General features: G+C 45.9%; 1 protein-coding gene across 1 annotated transcript in view; it reads right to left on the reverse strand.

The window, feature by feature from the left end:
* Otoa (otoancorin) overlaps positions 1-18,357 on the reverse strand; it is a 69,980-nt gene extending 51,623 nt beyond the window's left edge. The window contains exons 1-9 of the mRNA XM_048460427.3: positions 18,263-18,357; positions 17,988-18,082; positions 17,157-17,185; positions 17,035-17,065; positions 16,891-16,918; positions 15,416-15,503; positions 12,458-12,589; positions 9,609-9,844; positions 5,741-5,844 (exon numbers count right to left, since the gene is read on the reverse strand). Coding sequence (XP_048316384.3) covers positions 5,741-5,844; positions 9,609-9,844; positions 12,458-12,589; positions 15,416-15,503; positions 16,891-16,918; positions 17,035-17,065; positions 17,157-17,185; positions 17,988-18,060 — 721 coding nt within the window. The 5' untranslated portion in view covers positions 18,061-18,082; positions 18,263-18,357. The remainder of the gene's footprint in view (positions 1-5,740; positions 5,845-9,608; positions 9,845-12,457; positions 12,590-15,415; positions 15,504-16,890; positions 16,919-17,034; positions 17,066-17,156; positions 17,186-17,987; positions 18,083-18,262) is intronic.
* Between the last annotated feature and the right edge of the window lie 4,397 nt (positions 18,358-22,754).

A 22,754-nucleotide genomic window follows, 5' to 3' on the forward strand; every position in this document is an offset into this window, starting at 1 on the left:
AAGGAGGGGAGGGAAGGAAGGGAAGGAAGGGAAGGGAAAGGGAAAGGGAAAGGGAAAGGGAAAGGGAAAGGGAAAGGGAAAGGGAAGGGAAAGGGAAAGGGAAAGGGAAAGAGAAGGGAAGGGAAGGGAAGGGAAGGGAAGGGAAGGGAAGGGAAGGAAAGGAAAGGAAAGGAAAGGAAAGGAAAGGAAAGGAAAGGAAAGGAAAGGAAAGGAAAGGAAAGGAAAGGAAAGGAAAGGAAAGGAAAGGAAAGGAAAGGAAAGGAAAGGAAAACACCAGTACAGTTGTGCGCACTTGCAATCCCAGCACTGGAGAGGGAGGACGGGAGGATTACTGGAGCTTGCTGGTCAATCAGCCTAGCCAAATTTGTGTGTTCCAGGTTCCATAAAAGATTTTGTCTCAAAAAGTAAGACAGAAGAGCTATAGAGATGGCTCAACAATTAAGAGCCCGAAATGCTCTTGTAGAGGACCCAAGGTCAGTTCCCAGCACTGCGTTGGGCGGCTCACAACCATCTGGAACTCTAGCTCCTGGGCATCTGACACTCTCTTCTGGCTTCCACAGACAGACAGACAGATAGACAGACAGACATACAGACAGACAGACAGACAGACACACACACACACACACACACTTTAAGATAAAGCTTTTAAATAAACTAATAGGGTGGAAAGTGATTAAGGAAGACACCCAGCTCTGACCCTGGCCTCCACATACATCCATGTGCACTTGTATCATATGATACTTGACATCTTTGATGTCAGAACTCCTGCGGCATTCTTTAATCTATTCAGCCCCCATGTATTGAGTCCCACCTGTGAGACCCCACACTCAAGGACCACAGCCACAGAGAGCCAGCACCTGAAACTTGCCACTCAACTGTGTGGTCCTCAGATCAGCATCATCAACATTACCTGGAACTTGGTAGGTACTCAGACGGTTTCTTTAACACTTGAGACCAGAAAATAAAGTGATTTCTTTTGAGCTCAATTCTTTAGTCAATAATCTGACACCTTAACATATGCTTGATTCTCTTTTATTACTACCTTTATTTTAACCTAGTTAGTAATAACTAGCAGGTTGTCGTCCTTTTTACCAGCACCTTACTATATTTGAGCAAAACCAAGATTCCCTGCATGTACCCCAAGTGCCCCCAGGATCTCTGCTTGCCTGGCATGTCTTTCCCTAATTTTTACCTACCTTCAAAGCTGGGTTCAAATTTTCTTTTTCCTTGAAGCCTTTCAGGGTGTGTGTATGTGTGTGTGTGTGTGTGTGTGTGTGTGTGTGTGTGTGTGTGTGTATGTGTGTGTGTATGTGTATGTGTGTGTATGTGTATGTGTGTGTATGTGTGTGTATGTGTGTATGTGTGTGTATGTGTGTATGTGTGTGTATGTGTGTGTATGTGTGTGTATGTGTATGTGTGTGTATGTGTGTATGTGTGTATGTGTGTGTATGTGTGTGTGTGTATATGTGTGTATGTGTGTGTATGTGTGTATGTGTGTGTGTATGTGTGTGTGTATGTGTGTATGTGTGTGTATGTGTGTGTGTGTGTGTGTGTGTGTGTGTGTTAGGAGCCATTTCTCATGTACTACCAACTTCTTTTTTTTCATCTTTGTTTTTCATCATTGTTTGCTTTTTGAAATAGGGTCTCTCACTTGTGTAGAACCCACAGAATAGGCTAGGCTGGCTGGCCAGAGAGCCCCAAGGTTTCACCTGTCATCTCCCGGCACAGACACTATAAGCACACACCACCACGTGGACTCTGGGAATTGAACTCGGATCTTCATGCTTGCCAGGCAAACACTTTACTGAGTCATCTCCCAGCTCTTTGGCTTTGCTTTTGCTTTTTTTATTACCATGATACTGGGGGTTGAATCCAAGGCGTCACACATGCCAGGCAAGGGCTCTACCATTAAGAAACTCTCCACCCTGTTTTCACTTAAAAGGTCTTACTCAGTTGCCTGGGCTGGTATTGAACTTGCTATCCTTCTGCCTTAGCCTCCCAACCAGCTGGGATTACAGGTTGTGCTATCAAAACTAACTGAAGCCTTCCTTTATCTCCTTAGCTGGAATAATCTCTCTCTTTGCAACTCCCAGAGGAATCTCTGTGTCACTGTGTTCTGGTATTTGAAATCCCCATCTGTGACATATCAATAGGACTTTGAGACCAGTCAAGCAAGGATCCAATATCAGATTTCAATAAACTGGAACTGGCTGGGGTTGCCTCACCCCTAGGCGTTTGGTACAGATGTTACACACAGCATTGCATTGGTAGCATTTAGAGAAAAGAAAGAACTGAGAGCATATAAATCTGTCACCAAGAGCTGTTTGGGGAGATGTGGACCCTGACAAGGTCAAAATGAGATAGACAAGTCACCTCTTTCTGGGATGATTTACAAAATATTGTTATCTCCTTAAGCTTGGGAATCAGGGGTATGGGAGTTGGGGGCTAGGAAGATGACTGAGCTGGTAAAGGGTCCTGAGTCTGCAACCCTAGCATCCACAGAAGCACACATCTGTGACCCCAGTATGCCAGTGGTGGCATTGAGGATTTAAGCCAATCCCTAGTGCTTATTGGCCCGTTAGTCTAGCCAATCAGTGAGCTCCAGGTTCAGTAAGAAACCCTGTCTCAAAATAATAAAGTGGAAAGTGATTGAGAAAGACATCTGATGTCTACTACCTCTAGCCATCACACATACACACACACACACACACACATGTACCCACATCACACATGTGCACATGCACCCATATTATACATACACACACTACATACATATATAAAGAGTTTTAAAATTGAAGTCTGTAGATGTCACCATTGGTATCTGGGAAGGCTGTTGAAGGAAAGTGTGGCCATAGAGGCACAATACCCACCAACATCCAAGCTGAATTGGCCTTTTCTCAACCAATTGCAAAGCAAGAGCTGCATTTCGGCAGAGCCATGATAGCCAAGCATGGGGTGTTTTAATAGTCAGAGTTCAGTCTATTACCTCTGGGAAGTTCATGAGCTAAAAGAATACAGGGTCCAAACAGAGTGAATCTGAATTCACTGCAATTTAATAATGGGACTTACTGCACACAGGGATCCTAGCAGGAAAATCAGTTCTTAACTAAACTGACAATAAAGACTTGAGTGACCTCCTCAATGCTGTGTACTGTGAGGCCAGGGCTGGAGGGAACTCACCCATGTATTTAAGACATTGATTGTATGCTGTTTAAAGTTGCTCCCATAGGAGTCTCAGAGATTAATTCCTGGAAAAGACTAATTGCATATCCTGTGCTCCAGCCTGTTGGCTTCTTCTGTCTTCTCAACACACTGAGTTCATTCTCACTCCAAAACCTTTGTATGTGTCTATGTCCCTCGCCCTTGGATGTCCTCCCTCCCTGAACCTCACATGACAGAATCAGTCTCCTCATCTTGGACTTAATCCAGATGGCATCCATTGGAAAGGTCTTCCCTGATTTCTTAGTTCAGAGATTGGCCAACCTCAGCCAACCATGGGACAAACTCAGGCCACCATCTGTTTTTATATAGTCTGAAAACCAAGAACAGTTTTTATATGATTGAAAAGCAAATTAAAAAAAACACTAATGTTTGGTAGTACATGAACATTATATTAATTCAAATACCACTGTCCATACAGAGTTTTACTGAGATTCAGGCCCTCATTCATCCATCAGTTGTGACTGCTTTCATGGTGCAGTGTGTACTATATGCCCAAATGGCTAAAATATGTACTAATTTTAGGATGGATGTACATGTATGTATGATGTATCTGTGTGTATGAGTGTTTATATGAGTGTGGACACACGTGTATGCATGTGAAGGCCGGAGGCTGAATGTAGGTGTCCTCCTTGATCACTCTCCCCCTTAGATGTTTAGTCAGGGTCTCTCCATTGAACCCAGAACTCACTGACTTGGTTAGTCTAGCCCACCAGCTTCCTCCAGGATGCTCCGCCTCCACCTCCTGCAGGCTGTGATTCCAAACAGGCTGCCATGCTCACCTGCTGTTTACCTGGGCGCTTTACCCCCTGAGCCATCTCCCCAGCCCTATTTCCTTTTCTGTTAAAGCACTGTAGAAAGGCCTTTGCAGCCCTGTTCTAGTCTGAATCAGTCACCCATCCTATGGCATTTATCTGCTTTATCTTCCTCATAACAGCTACCAGTATCTAAGATCCCCTCTTCTCTCTTCCTGCCCTTCCCTCCATTTCTTCTTCTCTCATCCCTTTTCTTTCTCTCTCCCTCTCTTCTCCCTCTGTACACCAAACAATGCCCCTAGAACCATGAGCCTAGGATCCCCTTGGTACCCAAACCCTTAGCTGTTCTAGTCCCTTATATAAATGGGCTAGCGTTTGCACGTGATCAACATACATCTCCACCGACACTTCACATCATCCTCGGATCATTTATAACCCTGAGCACAATGAGCCTGTTACGATAATCGTTGTGTTGTTCGGGAGCAGCGACAAGTGTAAAGTCTGCTCACGTTCAACACAGGCACACCTGATCACACATTAGTAAAGCACTTGCCAAGCAAACAAGAAGACCGGCATTTAAGACCCAGAACCCATTAAGGAAATAAAACCAGGCCAGGCATGGTAGCACATGCCTTTAATCCCAGCACTGGGGAGGTAGAGAGAAATACAGATCTCCGCGACTTTGAGGCCTGTGAGGCCTGTGAGTTCCAGGCCAGTCAAAGCTACATAGTGAGACCCCGTCTCAAAACAACTAAAACAACAACAAAAAGCCTGCTGTGGTAGACGGACTTGGAATTCCAGTTTGGAGAAGCGGAGCCAGGCGGATCCATGGGGGTTGCTGACCAGCTAGCGCACCCGGCCGGCGAGTCTCAGGTCTCAGTAAGAGAGCCTGTCTCAAACAGCGAAGCTGACCATGTAAGGAGCAACAGTTGAGGCTGACCTCTGACCTCTGCACACAAAAAAGAAAAACCTGAAGCTCTGCATTGGTTTCTGTCTCCACTTGGCCACTCTAGGACATAAGAAAAGTCTTAGTGCACAGCCCTCAAATAAATGCACCCCAAGGAATCGCTGCTTTGGTTGCCAAGAACCAACCGAAACTTTTCTAACAAAAACCATCTTACGTCACTTCAATGCGTACTTTTTTTGCTGGACAGAGTTGTGACAGGGTTTCTCTGTGTAGCCCTAGTAGTTCTGGAACTCACTCTTAAGACCAAGATGGCCTCTGTCTCCCAAGTGCTGGGCTTAAGAGTGTGCACCACCACACCCAGCTAATGCACACATTTGATACATGGGTTTTAAACTTGCAATCCCACTCTAAAGGCTGTCAGCAAATGGAAGATGTCACCACAGAACAGGGATGGGAGATAACTTGTAAGACAGATACCTCAGTGTTTGGACAGCAAGCTAATGCCATGGGATGTGTTTCTACTCTACCAGCTATATGACTTAGGTTCTGGGAGGTGGGATAAAAATCACCAAAGCAGGGAGCTGAAGAGATGGCTCAGTGATTAGTTAAGAGCACTGATTGCCCTTCCAGAGGACCCACACTCAGTTCCCAGACCCCACATGGCAGCTCACAACTCTCTGTAAGTCCAAGATTTGACACCTTCACCTAGACATATATGTAGGCAAACATTAATTGCACATAAAATAAAAATAAATTTAAAAAAATTTTAAAGCACAAAATCAATGAAATCAACCCTGATTTTGGAACTCCTTTAGAAGTCACTCCATCCAACCCTCACACCCTGGCAAGCAGGTCTCACCAGTGATATTGAAGGGTGTCCTCAGGATCCCGGTCATCCAGGAGTAGAGAGCTCTCTGGGTGTGAGCTGAGGTTTGGTCGTAGACATCTTTGAACACTGCAGATCTAAGACACAGGGACACAGGTGTCCATTAACAACACACAGGTGGATACCCACTAACAACACAGGGGCAGGTGCCCACCCTGAAGGAGCCGTGAGAGCGCTGTGCCCAGGGCTGTCACTCTAAAACCCCCACAAGTCTTGTTGACGTGTTGACAGCTTTTCCTCATTTTCCTCTTCCCCTTCACAGCTAGAAATCTTGCAAAAAGCAGCCTGTGTATCTTGTCTCTGCTTCCTTAGCTCTTAATTCCTTTTATGTGAATATAGTTTTTCTTGAAATATAAGGTACATAATTGAATTTTTTCTTTGGGTCACCAACCAGCTCCCAAATAATGACACAGAGACTTGTTATTAATTATGAATGCTCGGCCTTAGCTTAGGCTTGTCCCACTAGCTCTTTTAACTTAATTTAACCTGTTTCTATTCATCTATGTTTTGCCTTTGGGTTTTTTCCCTTTCTTTCATTCTGTATGTCCTACTTTCTGGCTTCCCCCATGTTTATCTGGTTGGCCCCTGGCATTTCCCTGGTATCTCCTTTTCTTTCTTCTTCGATCCTAAATTCCTCCTCCTAGTTACTCTCCCTGCCTGGAAGTTCTTCCTATACCTCCTCCCTCCATTCAGCTTTTTATTAGAACACTCAGGTGCCTTAAGCAGGCAAGGTAAAACAGTAACATGTCTTTACATTATTCAATAATGTAACACATCTTTACATAGCTAAACAAATGCAACATATCTTTGTATAGTTAAATAAATATTCTGCACCAAACTTACATGCCCTATAATTCACTTTAAAGTATATAATTCATCAGCACCTCCAAAAGCAGAATCAATTCAAGGTCAGCCTTGGGTATACAGCAAATTTGAGGCCAACCTGGGCTGCATAAGATCCTGTCTCAAGAAAATGAAATCATGACAGTGTTCAAGAAAATGGATGGAACTAGAAAATATTGTATTATGTAAGGTAAATCAGACTCCAAACACAGCATACAAAGGCCTTAGCTTCAGATTTTTACACATGTATGTGTGAGAGTGGGTATGTGATGGGTCTTCTTGGTTGTCAACTTGATTACATCTGATTCACTAAAACCCATCATCATCAGCATTTCCAGCAGCTTACAAGGAAAGTCTGCCCTCTTAGCTGTCACCCCTCAACCCCTAGCTCCCCAGCTCCTGGAAAACACTAATCTACTTCCTCTCTATGGATTTGTCTGTTCTGGATACTGCATATAAATGGAGTTGTGCCATTTGTGGAGGCCCAAAAATGAGAGCGTATTGCCACCTTGTCTGTTAGTCAGAGAGTTTGGAGGTTGCTCAAGGTAGTTGACAAGTGTAGCTACACATCCTAACTCAGGATGTAGTTACTCAGTTCTCTTGATATTAATATGACTCATACAAGTAAATCCATTCCATCCTGACAGATGGTCAGGATATGTAAGTGTACTTCTGTTCCTTCTTTTATAATATGAGGTTACCTGGGAGTGGTTCCCTTTAGGATACTTGGTCTACAGTGGCTTCACTGACTAAAAAATAAAATGCTAATGACTTGATGTCTCAAAGTATTAAAGCAATTAACTGTTTGAGTTGTCCTTTGTATCATGTTAAAGAAGTCTTTTGTTGCCTTCCCCTTTTGTATTGGGGTATAAAAGCATATGGAAAATTAAATGTGGACGATTTCAGTATTCACAGAAAGGCCCTCCCCGTACTATTCTATGGTTTCTGCTTCATTATTTTTCACATGTCTTCATATTCTTTACTTATACTTTTAAATCTTATATTTCTACCCTGACAAGAGGTGTTTTTGTCAAGGCGGGTCCCCGACAGCCATTCATCATTTCTGTGTCTTGATTCTTGTACATGCATGATGTTTTCAAACTGATACATGCTGGAGCATGAATTAAGCCTTCATTTCTTTTTATGGGTAAATAATATTTCATTATCTGGGTAGTCTACATTTTGATTGTCCAATGATCAGCCAATGGACATTTAAATTGTTTTCACCTTTTATTTTGCTTCTTTCTCTGTTGGTGCTTGGAGTTGAACCTGAGACCTCACACATGTGATATACATGCTCTATCAGTGAGCTGAGTATGCACACACATACACACACCATCCTCCTATTTAGCCTCTTAAGGAACCACCAGTTGTCTCTGCAGCAACTGCCTCACTGCGTATTCCCACCATCACCACAACTCATCTCTGATTTCTCTAATTGCCTTCAACACTTGTCAGTATCCAGTATTTTGACAAATAACCTGCTGCTGATATGAAGTGGCCTTGTCACTTTCTAAACCACTACAGTCTGATTTGCCACTGCTCTATCACACCCATGGCTCCAGTCACCATCATCTCCTCACCCAGAGGTCCTCATTGGTACAAATAGTGCTTTCCATTTCTTAGCCTCTCTGCCCATCCTTCATGCTCATCCTGAAAACCTTCCAAACCTCTGCGTCCTGGGAGCCTTCCTCCCCTCATACCCACACAGTGAGTGCAAGTCCCACAGACACACCATGAGTACAACTCTCCACATCAGCACCACTGAGTACAACTCTCCACATCAACACCATGAGTACAACTCTCCACATACAAAGTGGTAAACATCATTCAAGGGAAAACTTTCCCACTGCAAAAACACCTTTCCCTATGGAATGCTAATGCCTGAGGGTGAGTCATTTAGTCTCTCTGCCCTTCAATTTCCTTGTCCATAAAGAAGAGAAAGGGGAGATCAGGGTAGAGTAAGAAGGAGAGAGAACACCTGGGGCAAATCCCCTGGGTTCAGTCGTCACAGGGCCAGAGGTGGAACCCTCAGAAATAGGATCAGTGCCCTTGTCTAAGAGACTTCAGAGGGCTCTTACAACCCTTCTGCCAGCAGAGGACACAGCAAGATGATACCTATGAACCAAAAAGTAGGAAGATACTAGATCTGTCATGAACAAGATCTGATCTTGAACATCTCAGCCATTAGAAATAAGTGTCTATTGTCCAAAATGTCCATCCTACAGCTTACTAAAATACTCAGGAGAACAGCATAGGTAGTTAACGTATAGTAGCACTGTTTTTCAGTGTATTTTAAAACTACTGTTTACTTTAAAAAATATTGGCTTTCCATTTATGGAAACAAAGCTAAATTTACCTTAATTTTTTTCTTTTCCATGTATCTGCATGTGGTGCACATGTCTGTGTGTATATGTGTGGGTACATGTGTGTGTCCATGCCTATGGAGGTGAAAGTTGATGTTGGGCGTCTTCATTGTTTGTTTTTGCACCTTATTTGTTGAGGCAGAGTCTCTCAATTAAGCCCAGAGTTCATCAGTATGGCTAGTCTCCCTAAATGGCTTACTCTGGGAGATCCCTTGTCTTTGCCTTCCCAGGCTGGAGTTACAGGCAGGCTACCACATCCACCTACCACTTACATAAACTCTGGATATCCAGGCTCTGATCTACATACATGCTTACACAGCAAATGCTCTACCAATGAACCATTCCCCAGGCCCTAAAACAAACATTTTTTAGACAAAAAGGATGAAGGCTTATAAAGAAAATCATGGAACAAATCACAGGGCGAAAGGTAGATAGATGTGACAAAAACCAGAATAGTTCACAGACACTGCAATTAAGAGAGTTTTAATAAAAAGCATCTCTCCCTCTGTTTCCAAAGATGTCTGCCTATTCGTACCCACCATGTTCTCCCTCACTGGGTACTAACCTCCTTGGGTCAGCACAGCAACCCCTGAGCAGCACACAGAACTGAGAGTTCAGAGGAAAAGACTCACAGGTTCTTGAAAGCATCCTCACGCAGGTCCTGGGGTAGCTGCTCGATGACGTCCGGCTGCAGAAAGCCGCCCGAGGATCCTCTGAGCACCCTGCCCAGGACCTCCACACACTCCAAGGGGTTCAGCACCTGGAAACAGCGCTCCAGTGTAATGAGAAACAGGCTGCGGTTTACCCCAGGGCTCTGAAGGGCCACTTCCCAAATGTCCCCCAAGTTGATGACAGTGTCCTCCAGGTCCTGGAGGAAGGAGAGAAATTAGAATCACTGCAGCTTTGTGGCCAAAGTACATAAGAAGACAACCTGAAGGAAGAAATGTTTAATCTGGTCTCCTGGTTTCAGAAGGATTGATGCAGGGTCACTTGGTCCCATGATGAGGGTGGGATCTTGCAGATGCGTTTATTCACTACATTGTTGGCAGGAGAAACAGGGAATAGAGGGACCGTTTATAGTCTTTTAAACCTGCCCCCCATGACCTACTTCCTGCAATTAGGCTCCATCTCCCAAAACAGTCCCACCAGCTGGGAACCATGGGCTTATGGGGCACATTCCATATTCAAACGAATATAATCACACAAGTGCTGCCTCCTGACTCAACAGCCCTGGAAGGGGCTCACACACTGCAGTGTGAAGAAGTTCAGGATGACAGTTTCACATCTTGCTGCTGTATGGAAACTTCTAAACCTTTCCATCCCCTCTGGGTCAAAGGCGAGCCTTTCACCTGCTCTTCTGTCCTCTGGGTGGACAGCAGGAATGCCACATCTTCTCTTCCATTAGCAGAGAGGTGACTGTGGTACTTCCTCTGGGGTGGCCATAGGGTCCAGGCTCCACAGTGGGAGCAGGATCTTTGTCACCACGGGAGTCATTTGCACTTCTACAATGCCTTACAGCTACCGCAGACATCTTGAGATCTTTACCAGCAACACTTTTTGAGAGTTCCTGAAGGCACTAGACCTGCTGCTGGTTTCTCAATGTGTTGAAGAAACACACAATTTACCTCTGTTTGTACTGGGCCTTTCGATAAGTGTTCTTCAAGATAATCGGCTTCCTTTGCAATCTTCTGCATTTTGCTACATAGGATTTTAAAACATCACTCTGAAATAGGCCCACGGCTTCCTCAGGCAGGAACCCCTTTTCCAACCTCAGAATCAATCTTTCTAAGAAGTGTCACTAGAGGTTAAGCTTCAAGACTCCGTTTCCTCTGAATATTAAATGCAAGATTGTTTCTTATTTTTTTCTTTTGATTGCAGTCGCCATGCATAGAATTCAGGATATTGTTCATCCTGGGCCAGCACTCAACAACTATGCTAAACCTTCTGTCCTTTTTCATGTGTGTGCATGCATGCGTGTGAGAGCATACATAGAGCTTCACTCTGTAGTCCAGTCCGGACCGAAACTTTCTAGGTAGTCCAGAACAATGTCAAAAATCTCTCCCTGCCTCAGCCTCCTAAGTTCCAGGATTGCAGGCATGAGCCAGAAAGCCTGGCTTTAAATGGCAACATTTTTCTTAACTTATTTAATGTTGTGGAGGAGATTAAATCAATCCATGCATATTATACCCTTAAAACAATGACAGATGGCTAGCTATCCGATGGGCCAAAACTGACCCATTGCTTTTGTGTGTGTGTGTGTGTGTGTGTGTGTGTGTGTGTGTGTGTGTGTAAAAAGTTTTATTGGCATATACCCATACCTAATAACAGAGTTAATTAACTGTGACTGGGGGTATATGGCCTACAAACATTTTTAGTCACTGGTCCCTTGCTGGTCATTAGTTTACAAAAACATCTCGTACACAGAAAAGCCTCAATAACCATTAAACAACATAATTTTTAATAGATTTTGAGTTGAAGCTATTTTAAAAACTGAAGTTCATTTCAAAATGAAATCTATCCACAGCAACCTAGTGGCTATTATGTTTTAATAACCAAATAACTAATATTAAAGTAAGAACAGATTAGAAGTCAGGGATATAGATTTCCCAATACTCACGAGGTCCTAGTTTTGATCACTAACACTACCAAAATAATTAAATAAAAAATATATAATCATTAAAACATTCAAATCCTCTTAAAAAAGACTTGTGAATTAAAACTAAGAAGAATCTTAACATTTTAGAGCTGAGCAATGGGTCAGCAGTGAAGAGTGTGTCTGCTCTTGCAGAGGAACTCAGTTTAATTCCCAGCACCCACGTAGGGCAGCTTACATCTACCAAAACCTCCAGTGAACCCATGCCCTCTTCTGACCTCCATGGGTACCAGACAGACACATGGTACACATACAGACAGACAGACAAAAGTCTCACACACATTAAAAGAAAAATAAACCAGTCTTTTTTAAAAATAATAATCTTTCCATTCTGAGTTCACCTGAGGAAACTGGGGCTAAGCAAGGATTCAACCCCATTTTGGAACAGTGATCCACACCCAACTCTCACTAATAAATGGGTACCAGCTCTTAGCTCTGGAGCCTCAGGGCATTCTGGGATTTGGGGATCTTGCTCTCTGTGGGGCTCATGTCATTAACCTTGTTTTGTAGTTAGTGTTAGATGCTGTGTGTCTTCATCCTGTTCTGTAGCCTTAAGGACAGGGACAGTCCTTTCTACACCCACTGAACACAGCAACCACCCTCAGACTCTTACCAACTCAAACTATTAGAAGGCCCTCAGTACACTTAGTGCCCAGAAGAGTAGAAAAATGTAACGTGGAGAAACTGGAGAAGAAAAGCCAGGTTCTAAAGTCCCGAGTTTGGGTGGTAATGAAGAGAGAAAGGCATCAAGAATGGCCAAAGCCTGGGTAGGCCCAGCAAATACCAACTGCCCCCGCCCCTCCTCACAAGATGCCAAGCACGCCTCACCAGGCGGTCCCACTTGTCTTCCAAAAGGCATTTCATGGCAGTACGGAACTGCTGGGCATCAGCACCCCTCAGGTCTTCCAGGAGCTTCTGGGGCTGGTACAAATACTGCTCCAGGTGGGTTTCCATGACTGCCTGGGCATGGACGGGAGAGGTGCAGTCAGTGAGGACAGAAGCCAGGACAATAAATCAGCACCATGGCCAGCAGCCAGTGGGTTCCCCTTGACTCCCTGCAGAGCCCACCAGCGGACAAGCAGCCTGTATGTCGGGGCTTTAGTGGTTGCAAAGACTGTAAAGTCGGGGATTCCTCACAAAATCCAGATTTCCAACTCCACTTAGGGAATGCAGAGGATGGAAAAGGCTGGGCATGCTTCCCTCTTCAGGTGACCGGCCTGATTTCCCTATGCTGCTGCTTGCCTGGTCCCTGCCCGAGGCGGTGACCTCTGATGAGAAGCTATGTGTCCCTGGTCTCATTTCTCTTTTTTTCCTTTTTGTTTGTTTTGCTTTGCTTTGCTTTCCTGAGTCAGGGTTTCTCTGTGTAGCCCTGGCTGTCCTGGAACTCACTTTGTAGACCAGGCTGGCCTCAAACTCACAGGGATCCGCCTGAGTCTGCCTCCAGAGTGCTGGGATTAAAGGTGAGTGCCACCGCTGCCAGGTGTGTCCTTAGTGTCTTACCACGCAAACCCTAGCGCTGAGCAAGGAGAAAACCTAGGCAGAATGAGTAAATGTGTCTGAAGTGCCTTTTCAGGCCACCAGCCTCCCTGAAAACCTTTCCTCTGCTATTTGGGGACTCATTTTCTTTCTTTTTTTTATTAGGAACTTTTGGATTTGCTGCTGCTGTTCAGTTTAGGGAGTGAGGATCTCACTATGTATCCCTTTCTGGCCCTAAATCCACACTCCTCTTGTGTCAACTTCTCAGATGCTGAGGTTACAGTCATATGCCCAGCCTCAGTTTCTTAAATATTCCTTACATGAATATTCTCTAGGAAGGCAGTGTGAGACAATGCTTGTGGGCAAATACTGGGTACAAAAGATGAGTAACACGTACGCAAATCTCCAGGTTCACGCCTATCTGAACTTCAGCTTAAATAGGTATGGAATATTTGTGTGTTGTGTTTTGTCTTCTGAGAACGGCCTCATATAGTCCCAGGCTGGCTTCAAGCTCACTGTGCAGCCACGGATGATTCTGAACCTGTGATTCTTCTGCCTCCACCTCCCTAGTACTGGGATTGTAGGTGTGTGTCAACCATGCCCGTTTCCTGCAGTGCTGGGGATCAAACCTGGGGCTTTCTGCACGCTAGGCAAGATCTCTGTCAACTGAGCTACTCCTGTAGTTCATGGGCATCCTATATTTGCATTTGCCAAGTTGGCCACCCTACACCTAGGCCTCAGAATTCACATTTGGAAAACAGACCATGATAGATAGACCCATGCAGGGTGTTGTAAGAATTAGATGTCTACAGCGCTCTCAGTGGTACCTAGTGCAGAAGTGCTCGGTAGTGTCCGCCATCGTTTTCTACTCGTGATGAGTTTTCATTGACCTGATGTCTGTCTCTATCTCAGGATGGTGGGAGTAATGTCTAATTCTCCACCTCGTTCTCAGTGCCAACAGCTATGCCAACCTGCCAAGGGTGTCAAGAACCTGAGTGAAGATGTGTGTGTAGCAGTAATATATCTACCAGTATGGGAAACCTTACTGCCAGAGAGGAAGGGGTTACTCCTTACTGCTAATTACATTGCCAGGAGTGATGAAGACAGGTGCAATATGGGCCCAACAGTCCCTCCAGCTGGAGGAGCAAATATCCAGCAGGCTGCCCTCTGGGTGCAGTTCTGCTGTGGATATCTGTTGATATTTCTGGTTTTATTAAAACATAAGGTAAAGCTGGAAATAACAAAGAACGGTGCTGTTCTTTTATTCATCAGTCCATGATGTGACTTCATTGCTAAACAGAGAAACGGGGTGCCGGCCCGTATTAACCCATCCTCAGTCTCACACGGTATCGTCCTGAGCCACCAGCCATGACAAGATGCCCCCCTCATCACCCCCCCACTGTGCCCTACTGATCTCTAGCCAAATGTCCACGGCTGTCACCAACAACCGTGGACATGTTGGATGTGGTTTATCTCTCAAGACTCAGGCGTCAGAAGTTCGGTTCCCAGGAAGGCGACATTAAGAGACGATGCCACCTCGAAGAGGTGGACCCTGGTGTGAGGGATGGGAAATCCCCCAAGGGATGGCCTTGGGGGAAACTGAGATAGTTCCCATGAGACGCTGGCTAGCTCTTAGGAGAAGATTAATGTAAGCTTGACTGTGAATCCTGCCCCAGATTTCTGTCTCCCCACATGATCTTTCCCTCTCATAGCTGTGCCCACCATTGCAATACCGTCTACCAAGTTTAGACATGCAACTATGTCTTTGCAGGAACCAGCACTATACTAATGGATTGCTAGTCTCTAAAACCATAAAGTAAATTACACTTTTTAAAAGTATTTATTTTATTCGTGTGTGTTTATTTTATTCGTGTGTGTGTGTGTGTGTGTGAGAGAGAGAGAGAGAGAGAGAGAGAGGAAGAGAGAGAGAGAGAGAGAGCGCATAAGTGCACATATATATAGAGGTGCCCACAGAGGCCTGAGGAGGACATCAGATTTCTTGGCTATGAAGTTGCAGGTATTTGTGAGCCTCCAGCATGAGTGCCGGAATCTGAAATCTTGTCCTCATGATTGAGCAGCAAGCACTCTTAACCCTGATTCATCCCTTCATTCTAACCTCTTTCCTGCCTTGGGATTTTGTTATAGTAGAAGCAGCTGGTCTTGGATACTGTGTTCCAGTGATAGAAAAGTGTCTTATACACGCCTGATGTTCTTTCATCAGGAAATCCCCTCCAGTTTCCACTCGGTGCACAGCTGGTTTGCACTAAGACGACCGATAGAAGAATGTAGGAACAGGTCTCACAAGCGCACCTGCAGGCTGGGGATGGTAAAGGCCACATTCCGTGAGTTCAGATAGGCAAGGACTCTTTGGGACAGGTCTGCAGTCCACACGTGGGAGCTTCAAGCAAAGAAAGATGGGAAAAAGTCAATGACCAGGTCCCCTGAAAACATCCCTGTCCTGGCTGTGTGTCCTGAGGCTCAGAGGGGAGGAGAGAAATGGGCCGGGGATGCTAGGAACTTTATGTTGAGAAGTAAGAGCTGCCTTCACCTGGCACAGTGGGAGAAGGTGTGTTCATGAGTGTGTGTACAGGTGTGTGTGTGTGTGTATACACACACACACACATATATATATACACAGGTGTGTGTATCTAAGTGTGTATGCACACAGGAGTATGTGTGAGCATATACAGGTGTGTGTTTGTATACAGGGATATGTGTGTATGTGTGTTTGTATTCAGGTGTATGGGTATATTGTGTGTGTATAAAGGTGTGCGTAGGTGTGTATGTCTATATATACAAGTGTGTATGGGTGTGTGCATACAGGTATACGTGCATATGTGTGTATACAGATGTGTGTGTTTGCATGTGTGTAGGTGTGTGTGTGCTTGCATGTGTGTAAATACCTAAAGACAACTTCAAGTATCATTGAGACAGGTTCTCTCATTGGCCAGGAGTTCACTGATTCAGCTAGACGGCCTGACCAGCAGATCCTAAGAATTTCCTGTCTGTATCGTCCATGCAGTGGGATTCCAAACATGTGCCACCATGCTGAAAACTTTTATGTTCTCGAGGTCAAACTCAGGTCACGTGAGGCACACGCTTTACTGCCTGTGCCATCCCCCCAGCCACGGCAGCTTTTCTCTAATCTCTTTTTTGTTTGGATAAATAGTTGGATGGATGAACATATAAGTAAATAAATAAAATTACAGCCTGAAAAGAAGCATCTAAAACCCATGTTGGAGTTCTCACGGGAAGAGGAATGTTTACAGGGACCTCTCATCTTAATGTGATTGGCTGTCCCTGCCAGGGGCCCGCATTTCCTCTTCTTTATGGAATGCATATTAGGATTTAATGCTGTAAACAGTCTCTCAGCAACACTGCCACATCACTCCATCTCTCCAGCCTCTCACATGGGCCTGGGCATCACAGAGCAGAGGTGGCAGCAGGCCCTGGAGCCACGTGCCAGGGTCACACTCCAGCTCTGTCATTCCCTAGCTGTATGGCCTCCACTCACCGGCCCCAGCCTGAGGGGTAGGGTAAACACAGACGTGTTTCTCTTCCCCAGCACTGGGGAGAATGTGGCCTCCTCGGAAGCCCTTCAGGCATCTCCATCTTAAGCTACAGCAATGGAGGAATAGGGTTTGGGGGACGAGTCAACTCAAACACTACATTGGTGGATGCTCTTTGCAATGAGCATATACTACTTTTCTCAAGTGAGAAACTCCATATAAGAACTATTAGGGGAAAAACATCCCATCCCTTCCAACCCCTAGGAGGCAGATTACCTTCCAAACTGTATGAGATCCAGAAATGCTAGAGTGGGGACAAAATGAAGAGACAGCTGTAAGCGGAGTCATTCCACCGACACCACATCCATATTCTGGTTGAAGGTCTCAGAAGGGACACATGGGACAGACCAGGGACATTACCATTCAGATAGTTTCCCTCTATTATTTCTTCCTAAAAGGCAAAGAGATCAAATCAAGTAAAACATTCAAATTGACAGCGCCGGTAGAGGGGATTTTGATTAAAATGAAAATGGAACACTCACCGCCATTTTCTGCAACAATGGGTGTAAGTCTGTAAGAAAGCCAATGGACACGTGAGGAGAACTGCACTGGATGACCTTCATGAGGGCAAAGGCAGCCACCATGGGAGCCCAACAAAAGCCGCTCAGGTTTTCCAGGAGTAGTAATCATTACGATAACTATGCTCAGTGTGAGAAAACCTTGGCTCACAGCCCCCCACTGAGAACCTTCACACAGCATCACTGGGAGTGTCAGTTTGTCTAGCCACTGTGGAGATCAGGAGAGAGGTGTCCCACAAACCTAAGCGGAACTACTGTCTGGGCCACTCAGTGTCACACGGAGGCAGCTAAGGTACACACCACAGTGATACCTGCCCATCTGTTCTCGGTGAGGCAATTTTCACAATTACCAGGATATGGAGCCAGCCTAGAAACCTACCATCAAAATACTGGTGGGAAAGGTGGGGCCTATACACACAATGGAGCATTATTCTATCATAGAGAAGGAAACTGTATCGTTTGCAGGTGAAACGCTGAAACTAGAGATTATTGTGTTAACCAAAATAAAAACCAGAGTCGGAGAGACAGGCACTACGTGCTTCCCTCATGGGTGGGACCTAGTGAACCTGTGTGGAAAGCAAGGATGAATGTCACTGAAGTACATTGTGTGCATGTGTGAAGATCCCTAAAAACCCTACACATCCTCATGGGCACACAGATGTGCACACACAGATGTACACACACACACACACACACACACATTCTGAATGCATCATGAGCCTCAACTGACATATCCAGCTACATCCCCTAAAATGTGTGGAAGCCTTGAAAGATGTGTTTCTCCTCAGGACTTACCCTGCCTGGAGCTTGGGTCTCTCTGGCAAACACCTCCATGGCTCAGAAAGAGGACCAGGAGAAGGGAGAACATCCTAGGTCCCTGAGGCAGTCTCCTGCAGGTAAGTCAAGCACAGAAATTATTCAGGTTTTTAATTTTTTTCTTTTAAAAATGTATTTAAGAATATTCAGGAGCAAAGGGAACAGACTCCAAGTCCTCAAAATCACTTGAAATGACTCAATGATTCCGGTGTGTGTCTAAGACCCTTTCATCGTGCCCCCATTTCTAGTCTTACCACCACCCTGCTCCACTGCACCCAGAACAAAGGAGGGCTTCAAGTGCTCGCTCCGTTATCTCTCACATGAGCTCTGGAGCCAGGATGTAAATCTCACAATCCAGGAAGAAGACAGGCCAACAGGAAAAGAGAGTTGAACTTCCTTAAAATCGATATGAAAATGTCCAGTAAGCATACAGAAGCTACCACAGCATGTGAGTCGCTTTCTACAGGGCTCAGCTCAAAACAAGTTCCATTTGTGGGGTTTCTAATAAGCAGACAGGACAGATGGCTGTTTGCAAAATTTAAATCTATGCATGTCGCCTTCCTTCCTAGTGTCCCCAGGATAAAACAAAACATGTGAAATCCACAATGAGACCTCACACAGTCACTAAAATGCCTAAAAGCGAAAGACTGACAACAGCAAATTTTGGCAGTGCTGCGACAGGAAAACTATTTGCCAGAGTTTTATAAAATTACATATTTGGGGGGCTGGAGGGATGGCTCAGCGGTTAAGAGCATTGCCTGCTCTTCCAAAGGTCCTGAGTTCAATTCCCAGCAATCACATGGTGGCTCACAACCATCTGTAAGGAGGTCTGGTGTCCTCTCCTGGCCTGCAGACATACACACAGACAGAATATTGTATGCATAATAAATAAATAAATAAATAAATAAACAAACAAATAAATATTTTAAAAAAGATTACATACTTGGGACTCTACAATCAAGGAAATTCAGGGGCTCGGACTGTCGCTTAGTTGGGAGAGAGCTTGCCTAGCAAGGACAAAGCTCTGAGTTCGATCCCAAGCACCATAAACTTGGCACTGGAGGTACACACCTGTAATCCCAGCACACAGGAAAGAGAGGCTAGAAAAGCAGAAATGCAAGGTTATCCTCAGCTATCTGGTAAGTTCAAGGGCAGCCTGGGCTACATAAGACCCTGTCTCTAAAAAGAGGAAGAAAGAAAATAAAAAAGAAGAAAAAAAAAGGAAAGGAAAAGGGACCTTCAATCCCAGGTATTTGCCAAGAGAAATGGAAACATGTAGCTACAAAGATTGGTTCAGCCTTATTTGTAATAGCCAAATCTGGGAACAACCCGAGTGTTCAATGCATGCAAGGTTTAAGACAGCATCTATTCAACTGAACCAGTGGATCACCACTCAGCAGTAAAAATTAAACCTATTGCCTTAGACAATTAGAAGACTTTTGTGGAACAGAGTATTTGTTTAACTAAGTAAAGATGTTTTACGACTGTTTATGTCACGTTTGTTTAACTATGTAAAGATGTGTTGCATTCCTTTTACCTTGCCTGCCTAAGGCACCGGATTGGCCTAATAAAAAGCTGAACAGGCAATAACTAGGCAGTAGAGGGATAGGCAGGGCAGGCGGAGCAGGCGGGGCAGGTGAACAGAACTGATAAGTAGGAAGAGAGAGTGAGGGAAAAGAAAGGGAGACCCCAGGGCCGGCCAGCCGGGGGCAGTCAGGGGCCAGTCAGACAGACACAGAGGAAGCAGGAAAGCAGGATGCACAGAACACAGATGAGGTAAGCAAGCCTCGGGGCAGCACATCGATGAATAGAAATGGGTTAATTTAAGTTTAAAGAGCTAGTTAGAAACAAACCTAAGCTAAGGCGGAGCATTCCTAATTAATAATAAGTCTCCATGTCATGATTTGGGGACTGGCAGTCCAAGAAAGCATGCTACAGAAAGCCAGACAAAATACGTGAAACAAAGATTTCAAGATACCAAGTGCAGGAATCAGAAGACTGAGGTCTTGGAGAGAAGATCTGCAGACAAGCAGAGCCCAGCCCAACACTCCTGTTCTCACCATGAGTCTCCAGCCCACAGGGCAAGCTGAGGAGGCTGAATGAGAGATCAGGAAAGTCAGGGCATCCAGATGTCCAGGGAAGGGCACTGGAAAGGAGTGCACCACCCAGAGAAAGTTCTGGAGATCTGAGGAGGGATTCCTTGAGTACTGAAGAGGCCACCTGAGACAAGAGAAATCAAAGCACAGAAGGTGGGAACCATTGTTATCCGGGAACAGGGGCATGCCCACAGCTAGAGCAGAAGACGTTCTGTGTACATGCAGCACTGGGATGTTTCCCTGAAGAACCGCCTCAGGAATGGCTACAGGAGGCTTCATCACTTCCTGGATCAATGCAAGAGGAAAGGAGAGACGAGACTGGGTGAAGAACGTGAGACTTCATCCCACATTTTTCACTTCCTATCAGTCTGCATTCTGAAATGGGAAACTACAGTAATCACTGTAGAGTCCACGGGAAAAAGAACAAATGACTCACACGCAACAGCAAGGATGACTGTCAGCGGCACGCCGAGTGAACGAGTCTAGCAATGGGACTAGGAGAGGTGGCTTCACGGCTAAGCGCTCGCCACACAAGCATGAGGACCAGAGTTCAGATCCCAGGCACCTAAGTGAAAGGCAGATGGTGCATACCTGTAATCCCAGCCCTGGGGAGGGAAAGACAGGAGGATCCCTGAGGCTTGTTGGCCAACCAATTTTGCTGAACTGTTAAATTCCAGGTTCGGAGAAAGTGGAAGAGCCTATGTCAAAAAGTAAGAAGAGTACCCGATGTCAGCTTCTGGTCACTACATACATGCTACGCACACATTCACGAATACGCACCATTCATAAAAATAGGATCTCTATTGCACAGTTCCATTTATGTGCAACTCCAAAACAGTTAAAAATCATCTACCATGACAAAGTCAGGGGTCACCTGGGAAACTCTTAGGGAATGCTGGGAAGCCTTGCTGCAAAAGAGCACGAGAGAATCTCAAGGAGTCTGATGGAAATTTAATTATTTTTGTTTTGTGTATGAAGGACCCCAACTTCATTGGGGTCACAGTTAAAACTATGGTTTTAACTTTAACCACAGTTATAACGCTCTGCAAAGGTTTTCAGATAGCAAGCTCCATTAAGGCCTCCGGAGTCAGGACCTCCAGAGTGCTGAACAAATAACAGGCTTAATTCAAGACCTCCAGAATGCTAAAGCAAAGACACCTGAGATTAGAACGAGGACAGCCTTATCTGGCAGCAGGACAGGAGATTTATAAACTGACATGAGTAGGAACAAAGACTTCAAGGGAGGAAGAGAGGATTGCGAGGCCTGAGTCACGTACAGAGCAAGGCTCGTCACAAGCTAGGGGCTGTGCAAATCAGACATCGAGTCGCCAGCCAAGCTAGGAAGGCAGGAAGAGATAAGAAAAACAGGTAGCACAACCCCCTCCTTGGTATCCAGGTGGGTCTGGACAACCCCCTCCTTGGTATTTAGGTAAAAGGTCAAGAATGTGCCACTCAGCTTAGCCTTATTTGAACTGACCAATGAAATGAAAGCTTTTCTGCTTCTGTACCCGCGCTTTTGCTCCCCTATAAAAACCCCTCATCCCCAACCTGCAGGCGCGCAAGCCCTCCGAGAGACTTGTCGCCCGCAGGCACCTGTGTATCTCCAATAAACCTCTTGCAGTTTGCATCCGGCTGCGTGTTTTCGACTGATCTTTGGGGCGCAGGGGCCTCTCCCGAGGGAAGACGCCCCAGGGGAGTCTTTCATTTGGTGCGTTGGCCGGGAATTGAGGCCCCTATCCCAGAGACCGCCGAATCACTGCTGGGAGGTGAGGTGAGCTGGCCAGCATTTCTATGTTCTATGTTTTATGTACTTGTCTTACGTCTTTGGTGTTTGATTGTTGCGCTGCGAATTTGAATTTGTACGATTCAGCTGGGTCGATTTGTATTTTGGCGGGCCTCGGAAGGAGCTGACGGGCTTGGAAACTTCCCCCCCGCACCCCGGAAGACGTTCCGTGGGAATTTGGGAGCCCGATTTTTCGGGCTCATTTGTCTGAGCCCACGACCAGAGTCGGACTTTGTCCGAAGGTACGAGGCTCGTTTGTTTGAACCCATGACCAGTGTAGGACGTTTGTCTGAGGCGTCGGGGTTCGTTTGGGAGGTGGGGATATCTGGAGCCCCGTCGTAGTAAGCCTCCGTTTGCGCAGCATGTTTGATTGTCAGTCTGTTTGTCCTATTGTGCATCTTTATGGTTTTGTCTGTTTGTTTACGGAAACACCAGCAGGGGGCAGTCTCTGACTACCCCTTTTAAGCTTACTACAGATCGGTACCTGGGAGAGTTTGGCCTATGATCCACCCCCAGCGCGGCAGCATGCACGGGGGCTAGGGAAGCGGCCCCCCCCCCCCGGGGCCTGGGTGCCGGCCTTTCGCAGGCCGCTAGTGCCGCTGCCCACCGCGGACCCGGCTCCCGGGCGCCCAGGGCGCCCAGGCCTGAGCGAGCGGCCGGGAACCACGAGGGCTGGCAGCCTGCCTGGCCTCCCGCTGCGCTCGCCGCGAAAAGCGAGATTTACCAGCGAGCCCAGGGCAAGCAGCAGAGTCCCTGCCCAAGACCGCCCCCCCTCGGCCTGCGAGCCATCGCGGGCGGGACTCCAATGGGGGAGAAGACAATGGCCCCGCCCCGCCCCCGCCGCCCTGGGCCAGGAGAGCTCTGCCG

Source organism: Myodes glareolus, chromosome 7 (genome assembly GCF_982192425.1).
Source record: "Myodes glareolus chromosome 7, mMyoGla1.1, whole genome shotgun sequence".
Taxonomy (NCBI): Eukaryota; Metazoa; Chordata; class Mammalia; order Rodentia; family Cricetidae; genus Myodes; species Myodes glareolus.